The 22,009-nt window shown below is 49.7% G+C and overlaps 1 protein-coding gene across 1 annotated transcript in view; it reads left to right on the top strand.

The window, feature by feature from the left end:
* XXYLT1 (xyloside xylosyltransferase 1) overlaps positions 1-22,009 on the top strand; it is a 203,091-nt gene that overhangs the window by 30,212 nt on the left and 150,870 nt on the right. The window contains exon 2 of the mRNA XM_021070076.1: positions 1,397-1,544. Coding sequence (XP_020925735.1) covers positions 1,397-1,544 — 148 coding nt within the window. The remainder of the gene's footprint in view (positions 1-1,396; positions 1,545-22,009) is intronic.

Raw genomic sequence — 22,009 nt, 5'->3', positions numbered from 1 at the left:
AGAAAGGGCAGAATAAGTGACAAAACAGATCTTCCCTGTGTGGCTGTGTGGGGACTTCTTGGGCGCCGCCTACACCGGTCATTTCTCCTGCAGGCAGGGCCACAGACAGCGTGGCCTCTCCTTTCATTGTCAGTGCCCTCTTCAGGCAGGTTCTTGGCCCTACAGTTGGGGCGGTGGCCGCCTCACGGGTTTGTCCCGTCCTGTTAGCGGCCAGGGAAGAGGGAGGTGGAAGGTCATCACCAGATCTCTTGTGGGGGTTAAAGGAGGAGGAACATCTGGGCTTCTGTCCTGAGTCTGGTTTCCTGTTGTTCTGCAGGGTCCACAGAACAACAGGAAAACTTGTAGGACGTAGGTGAGCGGAGGGCCCCGCAGGCTGGTATCTTGTATGAGGCTGCGGCTCCGTGTGGGACAGGCTGGTAATCTGGAATAATGTCAAACAAGGAAAACCAGCTCGTTGGGGTCTCTTAGCTCCTCTCATCCCTGGTCGTGCTGATGTGTTCCTCGGTCGGTCACCGTTAAGGAAAGAGGAAGCATGTGTAGTGGAAAGAGCGTGGGACTGGGAGTTTGGAGAGCAGGGGTCAAGTTCTGGGTCTGGCACTATGTGACCTCTCTGAGCACCTGCTTTCTCATTTGTGACTTGGAGCTGTAATATCGTGATGGCTGCTTGCTGAAGTCCAGGCTGTTGTGGGGCATCTGCACACATGTGAGAGCATGTCATAGACTCCAGAGATCTGTTCAATAGCTGGTGACATCGATAGACTCTAAGTGTTTTTAGGAAAGCGGTGCCTGGTTTTTCCTGATGCCTCTGCCAGGCCCTCCAAAGTGTCTGAGACATTCAAGAAATGCTGGTTGAGTCAATGAATGAGTTTACTGTAGCACTAGGCACGTTCTGGTCCCGTTTTCTAGTGCCAGAACCTCTCACTGTTGCTTTGTTGGACAAGGGGGGCGGTGGAGTCTGCTGAACATGTGTAGTGGCTTCCAGGTGATGCTGGAGCCAGTGCCAGCCCCCCTGACTTTCTGAGGGTCCTGATTTCAGGACCTGACCTTTAACCTGGTTTTCAGTCACTGGGCACAGAGCTCTCTCCATGGCGGCCCAGTTTGAAGTTCACAAGCAGCAGACTGGGGGCTGCTCTCATGCCCCTCCTGGCTCCTGCTCCTCTTCCACTACTTGCATGCCTGCCTGCACACCCTCCCTCGTCCCTGTCTCTGTATCCAGCCTTTGCTGCCTCTTTGTTGCTCCCTGTGGCCTTAGCTCCTAGGGTTTCTGAGTCCCCTGCTCCTGGGCCCCCTGCTCGTAGGTTCTAGAGAGGCAGCGTCTGCCCCCTCTGCGGCCTGAATGTACTGGGTGCCTGGGTGGGGTGTGCTCACTCTTGCTGTCTCCCGCGCCCTCCTGCAGGTCGTCTTCCACGACGTCGGCGTGCTGACGGACAAGCTCTTCCCCGTCGTGGAGGCCATGCAGAAACACTTCAGTGCCGGCTCTGGGACCTACTACAGCGACTCCATCTTCTTCCTCTCGGTGGCCATGCATCAGATCATGCCCAAAGGTAACCTGACTGTGCCGCAGTAGTCCCCGGGGTGTGGCTTTGTGTCTGTTTCCTGGCCCCAGTACTGCTGGTGCCCTATATCAGAGAAGAGCTGCCCTCCAACACAAGGGAGAGGGTGAGGGGGCCGGCCAAGGCTTCTGTGTGCAGAGCTTCCCCCACAGAGACTCCAGGGCAGGGCCTTGGGCCGCACAGCTCCTGGGGCCCAATCACAAGGACGTGGTGTGAGTTGTGTGGTGCAGAGTCTCTGGATCAGGGCATCTGGGCTCCAGCCCTGACTTTGCTCCTTGCATGCATGCCCTGTGGGACTCAGTTTGCTCCTCTGTAACTGGCAGGTTGAACTAGCTGACCCTCCATCCCAGTCTGTGGTCTTCTTCTTTCTGGTTTGAACCTATACTTATCTGATTTTTAAAATGTCAAATCTAGATGTGAGAGATGCAAATTATGACTGAGTAAGACTTATTTGGAGACTCTGATGCACAATAAAGTATTTTCTGGTCCCTCCAGGGCAGAAGAGATAGGATTGTCTGGTCTGTGTTAAGTCAGCCTTATGTGGAAGTGCTGGCAGGTTATCCTTGGACTGGAATGATAGGGGTGGGGGGGTGGAGCTCCCATTTGTGGGGTGTCCCACCCTTCTGGGTTCTTCTCTTCCAAATGGCTCTTGATTGATTCTGGAGCCCTGGATATTGCTCTACCCCTATTTCTGGGTATGGTGAACTGAGAATTTTGGGGTGGGGCGGGGAGTTTTGAGGTCTTTGGGTAGCAGCTATCCAAACTGTGACTAGTTGACTTTCTAGCAGTCCTCAGATCAAGCAGAACCTGATGGCCCACGGGATAGCCAGGCCACTTGGTGGAGGCCGCTGCTTGGGCCCAGCAGACAGAGCGGAAGGGCAGTTGGGAGCAGTGCTATTTGAAGGGGTCAGTGAAGCTGGTCCCAGCTCGGCCGCTAACCCCTATGTGCCTTTGCTGAGGCCTCAGCACCTAAACCCACCTAAAAATAGGGAGGCTGATCTGGTGAAGAGTCCAGAGTTATAGGAATGTCCATATAGGTTTCTGTAGTTCGGGGGAGCAGAGGGAAGAGGGCTTCTACCTCTCTGTCCCACCGCCACCTCACTCCTAGCGCTCCGTCTTGACACTGTGCAGATCAGGCCTGCCTGCACAGGAGCAGGATGCTATTTGGTCAAAAGGTATTGCAGTTAAACTGGCCCTTTGAAATATCTTGACTAGATGGGCCTTAAGGGCCTGGCCAGTCCGTGTTGCCCGGCATACATGACTGACCCTGAATGAAGCTCTGTGACAGAAGAAGTGGAAAAGGACAGCAGAGGACCTGGGAGGAGGCTTGCCTGACCTTCCTTTCCCTCCTCCCTCCCCATGCCCTCCCTCTCTCCCTCGTTCCCTCCCTGCCTCATCAGCTGATGGCTCTCTGCCCATAATGTGCTAAACTCTAACCCAGGTTTTGCTTTGGGGCACACAGAGGGAGGGGATTATCAGGACGGAGAAGATGCTTTGGCCTTGCAGTGCTGGAGAGGATGAGGCAGTGACCTGTAAGTGCAAACGACAAGAGTTAGGGACCCCAGGCTGAAGCCTCTCTGGTCCCTCACTCTGCTTTGTCCCATAGCCTGGCCTTGGCTCCGGGCCGTGTCTGTGGAAGAGAGGCTTTGGCCCGAGCTTCACTGTCCAGACAGGAGACCAGATCATAGGTGTCCCTCCCAGTGGTCCAGGGGCTCCGAGGGGCCAGGGTCAGGAAGTGGGGAAGAAGCTGCCTGAGATGTGCCGACCCAAACATGAACGCTTCTCCTGCTTCTCTAGGTGGTTTGATTTGCTGTCAGAGATTCTTTTTTACATCTGCCCAGAAAAAAAAGCGCGTTATTAGAAGTTGATAAAGTTTGATAATTGTACAATGAAAGGAGCAGTCCTGGGGTTCCCCGCGGAGTTTGGGTGTTTGTGTGAGCAGTCTGGCCACTATGCACTTGGCAGTGTGGCGAAGCTCCCAGGGGCAGGCCCTTGGGATTGCCTACACTTCTGGGGAGGGCGCTTTGTTTCCTAAACCGTGAGTGCTGTCCTGGGTTTGTCATGGCTCTTTAGTGCTGCCGTGTTTTGTATTCATTGTTTTAAATTATAGACACTGCTGTTGTTTTGTGCCTTGTTGATGGTTTTGTTCTTGTGTAATTGCTGCATTCTTGCTATTTTGGTTTATTTTGTCTCTTTCACAGTGTTCTTATTCCTCCGGGAAAGTGAGAATGGGGTGTGGGTGGATCGTAAACCCTTGGTTTCACCCAGAAGGCCGGGTCAGAGAAGCCTCTGCTCCCCGACTTAGGTCTCAGGAGGCCCTGTCTGGTGTTTGCCCTAGAAATCCAGGTTATTTCTGTGCCCCAAAGCCTTCTTCCCTACCCTTTTGGAAGCATAAGTGTCACCCTTCTGTACCCAAACTACCTTTTACAATGTATTCTTCTTTTTCTATTTTAAAAGTAAAACTCATTCCACGGAGTTCCTGTTGTGGCTCAGTGGTTAACGAATCCGACTAGGAACCATGAGGTTGTGGGTTCGATCCCTGGCCTTTCTCAGTGGGTTAAGGATCCGGTGTTGCCATGAGCTGTGGTGTAGGTTGCAGACACAGCTCGGATCCTGAGTTGCTGTGGCTCTAGCATAGGCTAGTGGCTACAGCTCCGATTAGACCCCCAGCCTGGGACCCTTCATATGCTGTAGGAGTGGCCCAAGAAATGGCAAAAAGATGAAAAAATAAAAATAAAAGCAAAACTCATTCCTAAAAAAAAAAAAAAAAAAAAAATCGGAAAATTACATTAAAAGAGAAAAGAAGTTATCCCTTGGAGTTCCCGTCATAGCTCAGCGGAAACAAATCTGACTAGTATTCATGAGGACACAGGTTCGATCCCTGGCCTCTCTCAGTGGGTTAAGGATCCGGCGTTGCTGTGAGCTGTGGTGTAAGTCTCAGACTTGGCTCAGATCCTGAATTGCTGTGGCTGTGGTGTAGACCGGCAGCTACAGCTCTGATTCGACCCCTGGCCTGGGAACCTCCACATGCTGCGGATGCAGCCCTAAAAGGACCAAACCCCCCCCCCAAAAAAAAACCAAAAAAAACCCAAAAACCAAAAAAGAAGTTATCCCTTTACGACTACATAAACATCACCACTGTTAGTTCTCTGATCATCTTCTAGTACTTCCTATCATGGAGCTTTGTTGAAAAATCTAGGCAAAGTAGGAGTTAGTTATACTATATATTTTAAGCTTTCTGCATCTTTTTTTAATATATCAAAACATGAAATTGAACTTTCATTTAAGTGAAAAAATGAAAGAAATGGTACAAGTAAATCTGTTTCATGACTTTTCAGCTAATGCCACTCATCACCATTTTCTGTGTAATCAGTCTTTGAAAATTTTTTGAATGGATGCATTGAGTAGATGAACCTTAGTTCACTTCATCATTTCTGTGTCCTCAGCTGTCTGTTTTTCCCTACAGTCATCAATTATGCTGCTGAATAGCCTCACGCATGACGATTATTTTCCTTGCTTAGGATTATTTCCTTAGGCTAGCTCCTCACAGAAGAAATTTGTGGGCCAAAGGTGACCCTTACAAAGCCAGCCTGTGTCACCTGCCCTCGCCCTGGTGTCTTGGCCTGCACATGAGAGGTTCTGTACAATTTTCTAAGCCCATGGTGTCTGACCTCTTGGAGGGACTTGAGGCAGTCACATAAGAGCTCTAGGACAGTTGCTGTCCCCACTTGACAGGAGAGGAAGCGAGGAGCTGAGGGCAGGCCCCTTCTCCGAGTCCTAGTTCTCCCTGAAGAAGTCCTAAGGCTTTGGCCTGAGCTCATTTTGATGGTGAAACTTGGGTGCCAGCCTCTCATCCTCTCATACCCGCCGAGCCCCCTGAGGCTTCCAAGGCCTGAGCTCCCTCCTCTTCCTGGCCCCTCCGCTTCAGCCCTGCCTAGGGGGTCTGGCTGGGCCAGGTGGGTGATGGCGAACCCTGTGCTTTACCCTGACTGTACCCACCCCGGGTGCAGTGCTGCTCAGGCCACATCTGCAGAGAGAAAAGAGAGGCTTTGCTGGTGGAATACGCTGGCTCTGATTTTAGTCAGACTTTGTTTTTCCTTCCTTTGCTTGTTGGAGGGGTCGCGTGCTGCTGGCTGGTCCTGCCACTCACATGTGCCTGCCCATGCATTCTACACAGACATGCAGCCTCTCTCTGCGCCTCACTCACACCCACAGGGCTTTTATCTCCTCCTGCCAGAGGTGTTGGGTTTGTCGCCATTGGAAGCATCTTATGCAATGGAAAAGAAAATATTTTTTGTCCAACTGGAGTTCGAGAGAGCAAAGTGCAGCTTCTCTCTCCTATGCCACATGGCTCCAAGGAGCTGTTGGCTCTGGCTTAGAAACACGGGTCATAAAAACAGCCCTGACCGAGACTGAACCATGATTCCTGGTCCATGGTTGTGGTGGGGTTCCTCTTGGTAGGGAAGCAGGTGCCCAGACAGTCAGCAGAGGGTGAGCCTGGCCACAAGCCCCAGGAGACTTTTCTGGAAGGCCCTGCTGTCCTGTGGTCAATGCTTTGTTAATAGACATCCTTTGCCAGGGGTCTGGTGTTTGCATGACATGGTGCTGGGCTCTCTGGGTGTCCCAGAGATGTTTGTTGGGTTGCTGCTTCTTGGGCTCATGGTGGTGGGGGGTAGGTGGCATAGTCTAGCAATTAGGCAGAAAGTCATGAAGACCACAAGGGAGATCCATACAGGGCTGAGCATTCAGAAAAGGATGAGTCCCAGGCATCTGGCAGGAAGGAGGGGGGCTTCATGGAGGAGGTGGTACTTGAGGTGGGCTTTGAAAGGTGGGTGAGAGAGTTCCCGTCGTGGCTCTGTGGTTAATGAATCTGACTAGGAACCATGAGGTTATGGGTTCGATCTCTGGCCTTGCTCAGTGGGTTAAGGATCCGGTGTTGCCTTGAGCTGTGGTGTAGATTGCAGAGGTGGCTTGGATCCTGCGTTGCTGTGGTTCTGGTGTAGGCCGGCAGCTGCAGCTCCGATTCAATCCCTAGCCTGGGAACCTCCATATGCCGTGGAAGTGGCCTGAGCAAAGGCAAAAAGCCAAAAAAAAAAAAAGAAAGGTGGGTGAAATATCATTGTGTGGAAACAGGCAGGAGCAGTTCAGGCAGCTGGGGAGAGGGTGCCACCTTTTTGGAGAAACCCTGAGGGCACGTGTCCAGAAATGGTGAGAAGAGAAGTTGGGCGAGAGAGGTTGGCTTGTGCTATGGGAGCTTGGATGCCAGGCTTAGGGGCTGGCTCTGAACACTGAGCCTTTGTGAGCATTTTGACAGGGAGGAGCTTGACCAGATCCATGTTTAGGATGTGTCTGAGACTGGGAGTGGATTACAAGAGGAAATGTTGGGGTCTGGGGCATATCTTTACCATATCTTAGCTGGACAGGCTGTAAGAGATCCACAGGCGGACTCCATGGCCTCAAACAGCAACTGATCTGAAGTGTGCAGGTGTGTGTGTGCATGTGCACGTGTGAACCAAGCATGTCACATACGGAAGGTGAACTGCAGGACCGGGTGAGACCTGACAGGCACCCACAGCTTTTGCACAGCCTCCCTCTTGCCACCAGAGCCCAGGGACTGTAGATGTTACGCTGGCTACCGCGGGAACAGCTGTGAACTAATTTCAGCTTTTAGCAACTCTGTGGCTTAAGAACAAGAGGAAGTGAAGAACTTACCAGAGTGGGCAGAGCAGACAGTCTTCTACTCTGAGCTCATAAGCCCCTGTAAAAACCAGTGCAGGCATTCCTGTTGTGGAACTTCTTGCTAGTCAGTCCTTTGCACTTGAGTGTGAATTAGTCCCCAGTCTGATTGCTTTCCTGTAACACTGAGTGGAGATAGATGGCCCAAGGGGCTGAGGTGAATAATATGTTAAATAATGACAAATAAATGAGGTTAAGGGAAAGGTGGAAGGAAGGAGAAAAAACAAATTTTGGAGCCCTGTGTTCTCCTGGGGTCTTCTGGAGATAGGCTCAGGCTAATCCAGAGAAACTCCTGAGTCCAGGCAGAAGGAGGTTGGGAGGGAGGCCAGTTGCCTGATTAGACCTTGACGAGGTCTCAGTCCTGGGAAGGTCAAAGAAACTGCCCTCCTCGTCTAGTATGTTCCCTTTGGGGCCCCACGTGTCTGGCCACTGGGCCCTGGAACTCAGGCCTGAGTGATGAAGCTTGGCTGTAGTCACACTGTTCATCGACCTGGCTTCTGTGGGCTGGTCTGGTCCCTGACCCTGGTGTCTGTTGGGGTGGGAATGTAGAAACTTCCAGTTGCTTGACTTCTTGTTGAGCCTTGGGCAAAACTAGCTCCATGGGAGATGGGGGTTTATACATCTTGGGCCCCAGTGGGGCCTTGGCAGCTGCTCACTGGGTCTGTGCCCGTCATGGTGTCCTGTCTCCAGGGGCCCTGGGTTTTGGTGGGTTTCCCTGCCTGCAGTTGAGGAGTAAGTTCTGCATAATCCTTTGTCTGCACAGAGGAGGGTGGCTTGGAATTGCAGCAGTCTCTCCTGGCTTGGCCTGTGGTGGCGGCATTGATGCCTCTGGGCTCAGGATTCCAAGGTTGCTGGCTGTGGGCTGTGCCTGCGGCACTGGTGTCTGGTCTGCTCTGTGTGTCAGAGCAGGTGGGGTCACCCATGGAGTGTGGGGACTGTCACTCTGGCTCTGCTTGGGCCATGCCGAGGAGGGGGCATTTGAAGTGAGGAAGAGGGTGTCCTGCGCTTATCTAGGGACAAGATCTTCAGTCCTAACCTTTCATCTTTATAGAGGATTCTCATGTCCACCTGTAAGTGTGTGAGGGGCGCGGTACAGCAGGCACCATGATCCTATTTTTCAGATAAACGAATTGAGGCACAGAGAAGGGCAGAGACTTTCCTGGGGTCACAGAGCCTGACTGAGGCCCTCTGATTCCCAGCGGTGTGCACAGGGACATCCTTCCACATCCCTCCACGTTCCTGGCTTGAGCTAGAGGCCGGGCCGGCCGTGCTGCTCACGTGTCCAGTCTCACCCTTCAGGCCTGGCCTCTCAGACGCGTGGGAAGTTCATATTTGCGGAAGCTTCTCTCTGTCTGCTTCAGGGTCAGTCAACCAGAATCGGAGGGCCAGCTCAGCCTCAGCCCTATTCCTGGGCTTTGGGGTTCTTTTTTTTTTTTTTTTTTTGTCTTTTGTCTTTTTTTTGTCTGTTGTTGTTGTTGTTGCTGTTGTTGCTATTTCTTGGGCCGCTCCCGCAGCATATGGAGGTTCCCAGGCTAGGGGTCGAATCGGAGCTGTAGCCACTGGCCTACGCCAGAGCCGCAGCAACTCGGGATCCGAGCCGCGTCTGCGACCTACACCACAGCTCACGGCAACGCCAGATCGTTAACCCACTGAGCAAGGGCAGGGACCGAACCCGCAACCTCATGGTTCCTAGTCGGATTCGTTAACCACTGCGCCACGACGGGAACTCCGGCTTTGGGGTTCTTAAAGAAAATTCAGTTTTGCTTGTTTCTTCTTTCCAGCATTAGTTTTCTGATCTGTGAAGTGGGGGTAGTTTTACTTTTTTTTTTTTTTTTTTTTTTTTTAAATTTTGGTTCCAGACTATTGTGGGGTGAGGAAAGTGTGGGAAAATACCGAATGAACTGTGAGTTGGGGCTGCTATTATCATTATTATTATTATTACTTCATTTTGATGATTCTTCGGGTCAGATGCCCCTAAAGCAGTGGTTCCCAAGGCTAACCACTGAGGGGGCCTCCTGCCCCCACCCCAACTGTCCAGTCACCAATGGCTCTCTCTCCCATTTGCCCCCAGGAGAAAAGCAGTGCTCACTTAGGGGGAATGGACTGTGCTGGATGGGGTGCACTGGCCAGAGAGGTGGGGTCTGGCCGGTTGTCACCTCTAGGCTGGCACAGGGCATTGTGTTATCCTCTACTGTGTGACCACGTAATTCATAAGAGGTTGGAGCAGGGATTGCTGAAGGTGGTTGAGGAGATCTATTATTTATTTCAAGCCTCCTAACAATTCTGTGACTTAAACAGGAGTTAGAGGTTGCAGTTTTACAGGTGGACCTTATGAGGCCCAGTGAAATGAGGGGATTTGGTCAAAGTGACCTAGTGACTAAGAGGCAGAACCCAGATGAGGACCTCAGCCTGTCCGACTCCAGTTCTCTCCTGGCCTCAGTTTCCCCAGCTCTTCAAAGAGGGTGTCAGGTCCCATCATCTCCCCAGTCCTTTCCAGCCAGGCATTCGCTCCCCTAAACACGTACTAGGAGTGTACTGCTGTGGAGGGGTGTGTGTGTGTGTGTGTGTGTGTGTGTGTGTGTGTGTGTGTGTGTGTCCCATCATCTCCCCAGTCCTTTCCAGCCAGGCATTTGCTCCCCCTAAACACATACTAGGAGTGTACTGCTGTGGAGGGTGTGTGTGTGTGTGTGTGTGTGTGTGTGTGTGTGTGTGTGTATGTGTATCTTCTTCACTCCAACTTATCAGACTCCCGCTCTGGTCTTCAGCCTTTGCATCTTCTCCATGTCTGTTGCAATCTGTAGTTGTAGGTAGTCACGTAAAAAAAATAATAATAAACTGTATTTTTTAGAACAGGCTTAGATTTATAGAAAAATGTGAAGATAGTACAGAGTTCTCATACATCTCAACCCAGTTTCCCCTAATATTAACATATTACATTAGTGTGGTGTATTAATAAACGTAATAAACCGATATTGATAGATTATTATCATCTAAAGGCCACACTATACAGATGCCCTTAGTTTTGTTTCAGGTTCTTTTTCTTTATGTTTTGTAAATTTTTTTTTTTTTTTTTGGTCTTTTGTCTTTTTAGGGCCGCACCCTCAGCATATGGAGGTTCCCAGGCTAGGGGTCTAATCAGAGCTGTAGCCGCCGGCCTACACCACAGCTCACAGCAACGCTGGATCCTTAACCCACTGAGCGAGGCCAGGGATCGAACCTGCAACCTCATGGTTCCTAGTTGGATTCATTTCCACTGCGCCACAATGGGAACTCCAGTTTCAAGTTCTTTTTCTCTCCCAGGACCCATCCAGGACACCGCATTACATTTGGTTGTCATGTCTCCGTAGGCTTCCCTTGGCAGTGACATTTTCTCCAGCTTGCCTTGCTCTCAAACATAGCAGTACTGAACAGATATTTTGTAGAGGGTTTGTCAGTTTGAATTTGTCTGATGTTTTTGTCATCATTAGACTGGAGTTAGGAGTTTTAGGGAGGAAGTGATGTTTTTCTTACATTGTATCAATGATGCATCGCTTTATCTCAGGGGTGCATGATTTATCACTGTTGATGTGGACCTTGATCAGCTATGGTATTTGTCGGATTTCTCCACTGTAAAGTTTCTCTCTCTCTCTCTTTTTTTTTTTTTTTTTGTCTTTTTGCTATTTCTTGGGCCGCTCCTGCGGCATATGGAGATTCCCAGGCTAGGGGTCCAATCGGAGCTGTAGCTACCAGCCTACACCAGAGCCACAGCAACGTGGGATCCGAGCCGCATCTGCAACCTACACCACAGCTCACGGCAACGCCGGATCGTTAACCCACTGAGCAAGGGCAGGGACCGAACCCAAAACCTTATGGTTCCTAGTCGTATTCGTTAACCACTGCGCCACGACGGGAACTCCTCTCTTTTTTTTTTAAGGGCTGCACCTGAGACATATGGAGGTTCCCACGCTAGAGGTGGAATCAGAGCTGTAGCCACCGGCCTACACCACAGCCACAGCAAGATGGGCTCCAAGCCGAATCTGAGACCTACACCACAAGATCTGCAACGCGGATCCTTAGTCCACTGAGCGAGGCCAGGGATCAAACCTGCATCCTCGTGGATGCTAGTCAGATTCGTTTCCGCTGAGCCCCGATGATATTGCCTAAAGTTTCTCTTATTTCCCCCGCCCATGCTTAAAAAATGTAGATGGTCACTTTTCAAAAGATGAGTGTTTACTGCTGGGGCCTCATCTTGCACATTGTGCTGGTCGTATCTGCCCCACGCCCGCAATGCCACTCGTCATGGTCTGTGGCAGCCCAGACATTTCGAAAGACTGCTTTACCATTCAAAAGGTAGGCTCTGTTTTGCTATATGTGAACTTCTCTTGACATCCAGGCCCAGAGTCTGCAGAGAACCCTGAGCTAGGCAGGTCTGGAGCAGCCTGAAAGGGGAGTCTGTGTCATAGGGAATAGGAGTTCAGGCTCTGGGTTGGACAGAACTGGGTGCAAATTGCCTCTTAGACTCACTAGATTTGTGACCATGGTAAGTTACTTTAACAAGGCTATGCGGTCTTTGTCTTTCTCTGTCTGACTTATTTCACTTAGTGTAATGCCCTCCAAGTCCATCCATGTTGCTGCAGATGGCAAAAAAAATTCAAATACTGTATAACTTATATGTGGAATCTAAAAAATACAACATATAGCGAATATAACAAAAAAGGAGCAGACTCATAGAGAACAAAGTAGTGGTTACCGGTGGGGAGAGGGACAGGGGGAGGGGCAAAATAAGGGTGGAGGAGTAAGCGGCACAAACTGTTAGGTATAAAATAAGCTACATGGGCAGTTCCTATTGTGACTCAGGGGAAACAAACCCACCTAACATCCATGGGGACGTGGGTTTGATCCCTTGCTCCACTCAGTGGGTTAAAGGATCCAGCATTGCTGTGAGCTGTGGGGTAGGTTGCAGACATGGCTCGGATCTGGCATTGCTGCGGCTGTGGTGTAGGCTGGCAGTGGCATCTCCAATTCGACCCCTAGCTTGAGAACCTCCATATGCTATGGGTATGGCCCTAAAAGCCAAAAAAAAAAAAAAAAAAAACCATAAAATAAGCTACATGGATATATTGTATAACACAGGGAATATAGCAAATATTTTATATGATAACTATAAATGGAGTATAATCTTTAAAAATTGTGAATCACTGTATTATATATACTAAATTGTGTAACATATAATATTGTACAGTAACTATACTTCAATTAAAATAAATAAATAAAAAGGCTGTGTGATATAGTAGCTAAGAACTTGGGCCTGGAGCCAGAGTGCCTGGGTTCTTGGCAGCCCCCTCATTGACCTGCTGTGTGACTCTGGCCGAGTTATTGTACCTGCCTAGGCCTCAGTTTCCTCATCTATAAAATCAAGATTATAGCTCCCATCCTATGGGGTTGGTGTGAGAACTTGATGAATTAATAGATGTGGTGGGCTTAGAACGGTGCCTGGTATATGATAAAGTGTCAGCTTGTCTCCTCTCTGGATCGGTTTCCTTATCTGGAAACGGGGGCTGATGAAGTACGTGAGAGGATTAACGAGATGCTACCTCCAACAGCCCTCAGCACGGTGCCTGGCACATGGTGAGTGCCTGGTAATTATAGCAGCATGAGTCATGCCTCCAAACGCAGCACCAAAGGGTATGGGGCTGGAGTTACGCTCAGTCTCTCAGGCCAGCCACCTTTACCTTGGAAAGAGCTTCTGATGAGGGAGAAGGAGATTTTCTGGAGGATCCCGGGCAAGTCGAGTGACCTCTTATCTCCCAGGTGCAGATTGCCATCTCTGGCCTGCCTTCCTCTCAGGATTACCATGAGCGAGAGATGGAGTAATGCAGCTTAAGCTGCTCCTTCCCCCACCCCAAGGCCTGTTCCACCACCTCCCAGAATCAGAGCGCCTGAAATCAGTGCAATGACAGCACTTACTATAACCAACTGCCCCATCCTGCTCATGCTTCCTAAGCAGACCTGTGTGTATAACATTCAGGCAAATGCAAAATGCTGTAAACGCCCTAAAAATGTAGGACTCGGGACCTCTGCCCCAGAGTCACCTCCTAGAAGCCTCACGTCATGTTTGCTGCTGTGGAACAGAATGACAACGATGACTGGTGATGAGTGGGGGGGTGACCCCATCCTGTGCCCAGTCCCCTTCTCCTGACATCATGGGTGCCATCACCCCTAAGCATCCTTATTTCAGCAGTCTGTCCCTTGGGCCTTGCTGTCCTGAGTCTGGAGGCAGAAGCCTGGACTCCTGTGAGGACTTTCTTGGATCCACTTGGAGTCGCTGGTGCTGGATGAGAAAGGCAGGTGCATCTCAGCCCAGGTTACAGGCCCAAGTGAGAAAGAATGGAGTCAGGGCTAGAAAGCCTGTAGGCTGCGGACAAACCCAAGTGGGAAAATCCAGACTGGCAACTCTTATTTATTCATTTGTGCTTCGTAACTGAGGGCAGTGTGTAGCCTTTTGCAGAAAGCCTTTAAAGTTTTCCATCTTTTTTTTTCCCCCCTTAAATGAAATTGGACAGAGGTAGTAAAAGCTTTATTCAGTTTGGACTTCTTTGTTCTGTGCTTTTTGTGTTTTTACTCACTCCTGTGGGGGGTCTTTAATGTTCTCCACTGTTGTCTCATGGCAGTTTCATAAAAGAGAAGGCTTTTAAGGCTGGTTTGTGGAACTTCGTAACTTCATTCAGTGTGAACCCAAATCAGGAAGCTAGTCTATAATCAATGTGGAATCATCCATCAGCGAGGCAGACCTGTATCTAGTGGGAGGGGTCCTGCAGTGGAATGGACGTGGCTCTGGAACCTGGGGTGCGGTGGAGAAGGGGTGGGGATCCTGGGGTGACCTCTTCTTACCCCTGCCTCATCAGCTTTGCTCTCAGGAGAAAGCAGAAACAAGGGGCCCCCTAAACTCACAGATGGTTTAATCGGTTTTCCAGGCTCCAAAATCCTTAACGGGAAACGTGGCCACCAGCCTGTGCTGGTACCCACAGCTATCCCATGGCCTCTGCTTATTTCAGGGCTGAAGAGGTCTGAGGCGTGGTGTACTGTGGATGTGGGCTCAGCAGGCCTGGGAGTGAGTTTTTGCTCTGTCCGCACTGTTCTGGCTGTGGGCTGTAGGACAGAGGGACAGCTTCCCCCGCTGCCCTGATTCTTCCAGGGGATGGTGAAATAGGATCTGATTCTAGGACCCTGTTTGCTAGTGGGCACGGTCACTGTGCCAAAGGTCACATCCTTGAGGGTGTCTTCCCTTCCATCTGGAGTTTTCTTCTCGTTCCCGAAAAGGTGGAAACAGGGCTGCCTCAGCCTGGCGAGTGGGACACCCCTCCTTCTCTCTCCTGCACCCCTCAGGCTGACTTGGGCTGGAGGGGAGTGGGGTTCTGCTGAGACTGGGCCTCACCACAGTCTGGTTTTCTGGAGAGTTCTGCCTCAAAGCCCAGCTAATGCGGACTTGATGCTTGACTTCCCCAGCTGCCCTTACTGCTGGGGTGTCTAAATGTGTCAGAAGCCTCTTCAGGAGTAGGGTCACTGGGCTGCTCTGAGTTCTCTGAGCTCCTCAATTTTTTTTTTCCAGCTCGAATCTTTGGATTTCTTTTCTTTACTTCTGGAATTATTCTGGAAAAAGGCAGCATCTAGGACTGCCAAACCCCGCCTAACTCCTAACAGAGGCTCTGGGTGAACAACTGCATGTCTCTCCCTCTTTGTTGAGAAAGTGGGGACAACTGATTGTACAAATGTCATCGGGTTGGATGGGGACAGAGATGGCATGACTAATAACAGGTTATTAGCACTTTTCCTCTCAGAGGGTCCAGCGCATAGCAGCACGCCAAAGCCTCTGATAAATACCGATAAATAAAAAAAAGAAGTTTAACTCAGTGCTTTTCAAACATAACTTCTCATCGAACCCCTTTCTGAGGAATCCTTATTGACATTCTGAGACAGGGCTGTGTCACAGAACTCACTGTCAGCCATGCTGCCCTGGAACTAGCTTAATGAATAAGCCGAGGTGTGTGTGGCTCTCTCTGTGGGGGCTTGGGGGTCAGGAAGCCTCAGCCCTCAGGGAGAGGCGCTTGCTTTTCAGCCAGTCCTTCCTCTTCCCCCTGCAGCTGCCCAGGCTCTAATTATTCACTGTTTTGTTGCCTCTCCCACGACCACTTCCTGAGCAGATCTGCAGTTGCTTTGGGGATGCCTGAAGTTGGCCTCAGACCCAGAAGGGTTAGGAAGACTTTCTCTGGATCATGAAGCATGGTGGGGACCACGGGGAACAGGACTGCTTAACGGGTGTGTCTGGTGTCCCTGTGCAAGCAGGGTGCCCTGGGGGCCTTGACAACCTGGAGTGGTTTCAGAGGAGGCTGACCCTGCGTGGTCCCAAACGGACCCTTGAGGGAACAGGGCCTCTGCATCAGAGAAGACTCAGTGGGAGAGAGGAGGCAGGCCTGTTCTGTGTGGGAATTTCCAGCTCTGTGTCCACCTTTCTGTGAGCCCCGGGGGCAGGTCCTCACCTTCACCCTGAGGGCTTGGATGAGGTCCAGGGAGGAGACTGGTCATTTATGGCCATGGTCTGCCATCTGTTTGGCCACGTTAGCCTCCTTACAGGGGCGTTGAGTGGCAGTGGCTGGGAACTGCCTGGTCTCGTCTCGTAGCCCTGGGTTCCATGTCATGTCGCCTGCGATGCTATGGGCTGAAGCCCTCTTTAGAGCTGTGCCCGTCAGCTCTGCTCCTCCTGCAGCTGCATCACTGCATTGCTTCCCTGCCCCTGTGCCCAGACCACCCTCCCCCAGGGATCCCCAGTGGAGCCCCTTCACCTCCTTTTCTCACTTCCCCTGTTAGGCATCTCTGAGCATCCAGCGGAACAGTGGGCTCATCCCCTCTGGAGCATCTGCCGTGACCCCTACTCTACCCGATAGAAAATGTATTTTACTTTTTTCTTTCCTTTTTAAAAATTTTAAAATTTATTTTATTTATTTATTTTTTTTGCTTTCTTTTAGAGCCGCACCCACAGCATGTGGAGGTTCCCAGGCTAGGGTCTAATTGGAGCTGTAGCTGCCAACCTACACCAGAGCCACAGCAACGCCAGGTCCGAGCCATGTCTGTGACCTACACCACAACTCACGGCAATGCCGGATTCTTGACCCACTGAGCGAGGCCAGGGATTGAAGCCGCAACCTCATGGTTCCTAGTTGGATTCGTTTCCACTGCACCATGACGGGAACTCCCACTTTTTTCTTTGATCATCTGTCTCCTGCACCCAAATGTAGGCTCCTTGAGAGCAGGACGTCTTATGTGTTTTGTTCATTGCTGTGCTCCCAGTGCCTAGAACAATACCATGCACATAGTAGGTGTTCAGTAAATATCTGTTGAATGAATCTAAATAGCGTAAATGAATCTGTTTTTGTCAGGTGTATATCTTTCCCTTGCCTATTTTGCTGGTCACCTCAGTGCACCAGAGGCGACTCACTGCCTCAGCACTTTTTCTTTTCTTTTAATTTTTTTTATTGAAGTATAGTTGGTTCACAGTGTTTCTTTGGTTTCTGTTGTACAGCAAAGTGACCCAATCACACCCAGTTCCCTGTGCTGTGCAGTAGGGTCCCCATTACCCATTCATTCCAAATATAACAGTTTGCATCCAAAACCCCCAAACTGCTTGTCCATCCCACTCCCTCCCTGCTTCTCCCTGGGAAGCACAAATCTGCTCTCCTTGGCCATGCCTGGCTTTTCTTAAGCATGTTTAGAACTGCCTGGAGGTAGAGTCCAGCAGCTCTGATCCATTGCATAGAAACAGGGTATTCATGTGGATTCATCTCCACCAGGAGCTTGGGTTTTCTGGACAGCACTTCCTGGTGGGTCCTTAAGCCGTTTCTTTTTTTTTTTTTTTTTTTTTTAAGGGCCGCACCGAGGCATATAGAAGTTCCCAGGCCAGGGGTCGAATCGGAGCTGTAGCCGCTGACCTATACCACAGCCATAGCAACAGCAACGTGGGATCTAAGCCGTATCTGTGACCTACACCACAGCTCATAGCAATGCCAGATCCCCGACTCACTGAGTGAGGCCAGGAATCCAACGCACATCCTCATGGTTCCTAGTCAGATTTGTTTCCACTGTGCCGCAATGGGAACTCTGGGTCCCCAAGCCTTGAGGAAACACAGCCAACTCTGATTCCTGGGGCAGCCAGCAGTGCCCTGACTGCCAGTGTTCATGAGGCACAGGAGTTCTCCTGTGGCAGAAAGCAAGAGGAAAAACAGATATTCAGGAACTTGCCTGAGTGGAAACATCTGAGTAAACACTGAACAAAGGTTATGAACATGTATCGCGTGATTGCAGTGAAAACTGTTTTCTGGCAGCTCCCATGGAGCAGTCTTGAGGCATTTTGTCTTCTTATTCTGAAGCAGGACAACTGAGCAGATTTCTCGCAAAATGCTAAAAATAATATTGTGACAGGGACCACTTTCTATTAACTTAATGCCAGAGGCTGCTGGTAAGCTAATGAAAATAGTTGCCAAATTGATTGAACAGTAATACTTCCATTTTGGTCCCCCCATTAGATTCTGTCGCTTAACTTTTCAAGATCCTCTTTTAAATTCTTGGCCACCCGTCAAAGGCATTAGCCATCATTTATTGCTGTCAAGAGGTCAAACAGTGTTTATTCTCGGCATCTCGTCACCGGTGAAGGGTCTGCCCTCTCCTGCCTTATGTGGGGTGCTGGCTGGTGCTGCTGCCCTGGCCTCTGGCAGCTCCCCTTCTCCTTGGGGAGGGAGTCCAAGCGGGTGGGTATTCACAGAGCCAGAGGTCAGAGGTCAGCAGTCCAGGGCCTAGACTTAGGGAGATAGTGGGGGATTCTCTGCATGGAGAATGGACCAGATATTCTCACTTCTGTCAGAGTTCAGAGGGGGATCTTTGTCATGGAGGGTGCGGTGGGTCTGTGTCAGCCTCGGAGGCTGAGGGGTTGAGAGTGGTGAGGAGAAGGACGGGCGTTCTGGGCAAGGGAAGTGCTGGGCAACCTGGGTCTCAGCCTGGGCGGAGGCCAGCGTGCCCTGGGAATGCTGCCTCCTCTTCAGGTGGCATCAGATCCCAAATCCATCAGCCAGTGGACCCAACAAGCACCTCCGGCCTTGATGTTAAGTACGTGTCTTCTTGTCCCTGTCTCTGTGCATTCAGTTTCTCTACACAAGCCATGTGTGTAATTGGCGAGGACCAGGTCCTACCGGTTGAGCATCTTGCATCGAATCTCAGGCCTGTTCTTCCTTCCTTTCCCCCACCCACTTACTTTGGCTCCTGGACTGAGCCTTTGTTTGGAATGTTCCTGGCTGTGCTGGGCCTTCCCGAGAGAGCGCTGCAGGGATCCATGCTTTGGCTGCTCCTGTCGGCCCTTCCTCTCCCCTCCATCCCCCCCCAGCATAGTTTCTTGCTGCTCCCCAACAGCCGTCCTGTTTGCCAGCAGAGTAGCTGCCTGAAATTGGTCTCGGCTTCCTGCATCCTGGCCTTGCTCGGCTCTTCCTTCGGCCGGGAGCGCCTCCCCCATGTACGCAGTCACTGCATGGCCTATCAGAAGGGCCCCCAGAGGGCAGGCTCCCCGAGCACACAGGGTGTCAGCAGGGCCTCTGCTGGACCTTAGAGAGTCCTTGGTCAGGTGTAATGAGACATGATGTGAACTGAAACTTTTTGTAAAATCTGAAAGCCCTTGGTGGATGGGTAGCGTGATTCCCATCACGTATGGATAAGAACTCTCAGGAGGCCAGTGATTCCACTGAGTGAATGGGATCACCTTGTGGGTGTGGAGTTCTGATGATAAAAGAGCTCTCCCAGGGAGCTGTCACAGGTAGTTCTAAAGGCAGCCTTAATCCTTGGTTTTTTGTCTTCTGTCTCACACCAGCTTCTTGCCTTGCTTCAGGACTGACTTTTTTTTTTGTCTTTTCTAGGGCCGCACCCACCGCCTATGGAGGTTCCCAGGCTAGGGGTCTAATTGGAGCTGTAGCCGCCGGCCTACGCCACAGCCACAGCAACTCTGGATCCAAGTCGAGTCTGCAACCTACACCAGAGCTCACGGCAACGATGGATCCTCAACCCACTGAGCGAGGCCAGGGATTGAACCCACAGCGTCATGGTTCTTAGTTGGATTTGTTAACCACTGTGCCACGACGGGAACTCCAGGACTGACTTCTTAACCAGGTTTAGTTGCTTCCTGCCCTAATCTCGCTCCCATCTAAAGCTCTGGGACATAACTTCTCTGAGAGGTGACTGAGCGTGTGGGGTACAGGGAGTGATGGTTTCCTTTTGCACTGAATTGGGGTAGTCAGGTTCAATATTGATTTTTTTTTTTAATGGCCACACTCAAGGCATATGGAAGTTCCCAGGCCAGGGATAGAATCCGAGCTGCAGCTATGATTATGTTGCAGGTGCAGCAATGCTAGATCCTTTAATCTACTACACTGGGCTGGGGACTGAACCCACACTTCCACTGGGGCAGTCAGATTCTTAACCCACTGCGCAACAGTGGGAACTCCTCAAGATTGATTTTTTTTTTTTAAAGCATTGCCTATCACAGAAGATGGTTTGTCTATTCTAGTCACTAATCACAGAACTGTGAAATTTAGGGGAACTAGAAGTGCTTGAGACAGGAGTGAACTTTTGACCGTGAGCTGACTCGGTGGCTAACCTCCAGTAAACTCCCCCAGGCAAGCCTTCTGACCGGGGGTCCTGGCCCTTGTCTGATGACCTCTAAGGAGCCCTAGGTGCTCTCCCGCCTTCTCCTTCTTTTCTTCCTCTTCTCCTTTCCTATGAGAAATGGAGACTCACGCAAATCAGCACGGGATGAGGGATTATTATGGGATGAGCTAGAACAAGAGAGTCTGGGAACAGGGGCAGCTCTGGGCATTCGGGGGATTCTTTCCCTTTCTCTCTCTCTAACGGCATCTCTGTTTCTGTCTGTACTTCTCCATTTTCTTTTCTCTACACTGCTTTTTAAGAAGGTGTTTTTTTCTGTTCCTGAGGAACTGAAGCTTTCGTGGGCTTCTGTTTGTTATGACTTTCCCATATCAGGCATCACCTCTTGGTATTTTTTATCTCAGATCCTGAAAGAGAGTCTCCTGGCCCACAGGGCATGAGGTGTTGATTTTTTTTTTTTTATTACTCAAGTGAATTTATCACATCTGTAGTTGTATAATGATCATAATCTAATTTCACAGGATTTCCATCCCACAGCCCAAGCACATCCCCCCACCCCCCAAACTGTCTCCTCTGGAGGCCATAAGTTTTTCAATGTCTGTGAGTCAGCATCTGTTCTGCAAAGAAGTACAGTCTGTCCTTTTTCAGATTCCACATGTCAGTGAAAGCATTTGATGTTGGTGTCTCATTGTCTGACTGACTTCACTTGGCATGATAGTTTCTAGGTCCATCCATGTTGCTAAAAATGCTGGTATTTCGTTCCTTTTAATGGCTGAGTAATATTCCATTGTGTATATGTACCACATCTTCTTGATCCACTCCTCTGTGATGGACATTTAGATTGTTTCCATGTTTTGGCTTTTGTAAATAGTGCTGTAGTGAACATCAGAGTACATGTGTCTTTGAGAGTCATGGTTTTCTCTGGATAGATGCCCAGGAGTGGGATTGCTGGATCAAATGGTAGTTCTATGTTTAGTTTTCTGAGGCATCTCCATACTGCTTTCCACAGTGGTTGCACCAATTTACAATCCCACCAATAGTATACTAGGGTTCCCTTTTCTCCACACCCTCTCCAGCACTTATTGTTTATAGACTTATGGATGATGGCCATTCTGGCTGGTGTAAGGTGGTACCTCATGGTGGTTTTGATTTGCATTTCTCTAATAATGAGTGATGTTGAACATCTTTTCATGTGTTTTTTGGCCATCCGTATGTCTTCTTTGGAGAACTGTCTATTTAGATCTTCTGCTCATTTTTTGATGGGGTTGTTTATTTTTTTGGTATGGAGCTGCAGAAGGTGTTTATAAATTTTGGAGATTAATCCCTTGTCAGTTGATTCACCTACAAAGATTTTCCCATTCTGTGGGTTGTCTTTTTGTGTTATTTGGGGTTTCCTTTGCTGTGCAGAAACTTTGAAGTTTGATTAGGTCCCATTTGTTTATTTTGTTATTATTGTCAATACTCAAAGAGGTGGATCTGAAAAGATGTTGCTGTCGTTTATGTCAGAGAGTGTTTGGCCTGTGTTTTCCTCTAAGAGTTTTATAGTGTCTGGTCTTATATCTAGGTCTTTAATCCATTTGGAGTTTATTTTTGTGTATGGTGTTAGGGAGTGTTCTAATTTCATTCTTTTCCATGTGGCTGTCCAGTTTTCCCAGCACCACTTATTGAACAATCTATCCTTTCTCCATTGTATATTCTTGCCTCCTTTGTCATAGATGAGTTGGCTGTAGGTGCATGGGTTGAATTCTGGGCTTTCTATCCTGTTCCACTGATCTATATTTCTGTCTTTGTGCCAGTACCATACGGTTTTGATGACTGTTTCTTTGTAGTATAGTCTGAAGTCAGGGAGCCTGATTCCTCCAGCTCCATTTTTCTTTTCAGGATGTCTTTGGCTATTCTGGGTCTTTTGTGCTTCCAAACAAACTTTAAAATATTTTGTTCGAGTTCTGTGAAAAATGTCCTTGGTAATTTGATAGGGATTGCATTGAATATGTATATTACCTTAGGTAGTATAGTCATTTTGATAATATTAACTCTTCCAATCC

This window comes from Sus scrofa, chromosome 13 (genome assembly GCF_000003025.6).
Source record: "Sus scrofa isolate TJ Tabasco breed Duroc chromosome 13, Sscrofa11.1, whole genome shotgun sequence".
Classification (NCBI taxonomy): Eukaryota; Metazoa; Chordata; class Mammalia; order Artiodactyla; family Suidae; genus Sus; species Sus scrofa.
Note: the sequence above shows the minus strand (reverse complement) of the source record. Positions and strands in the feature narration are given on the sequence as shown.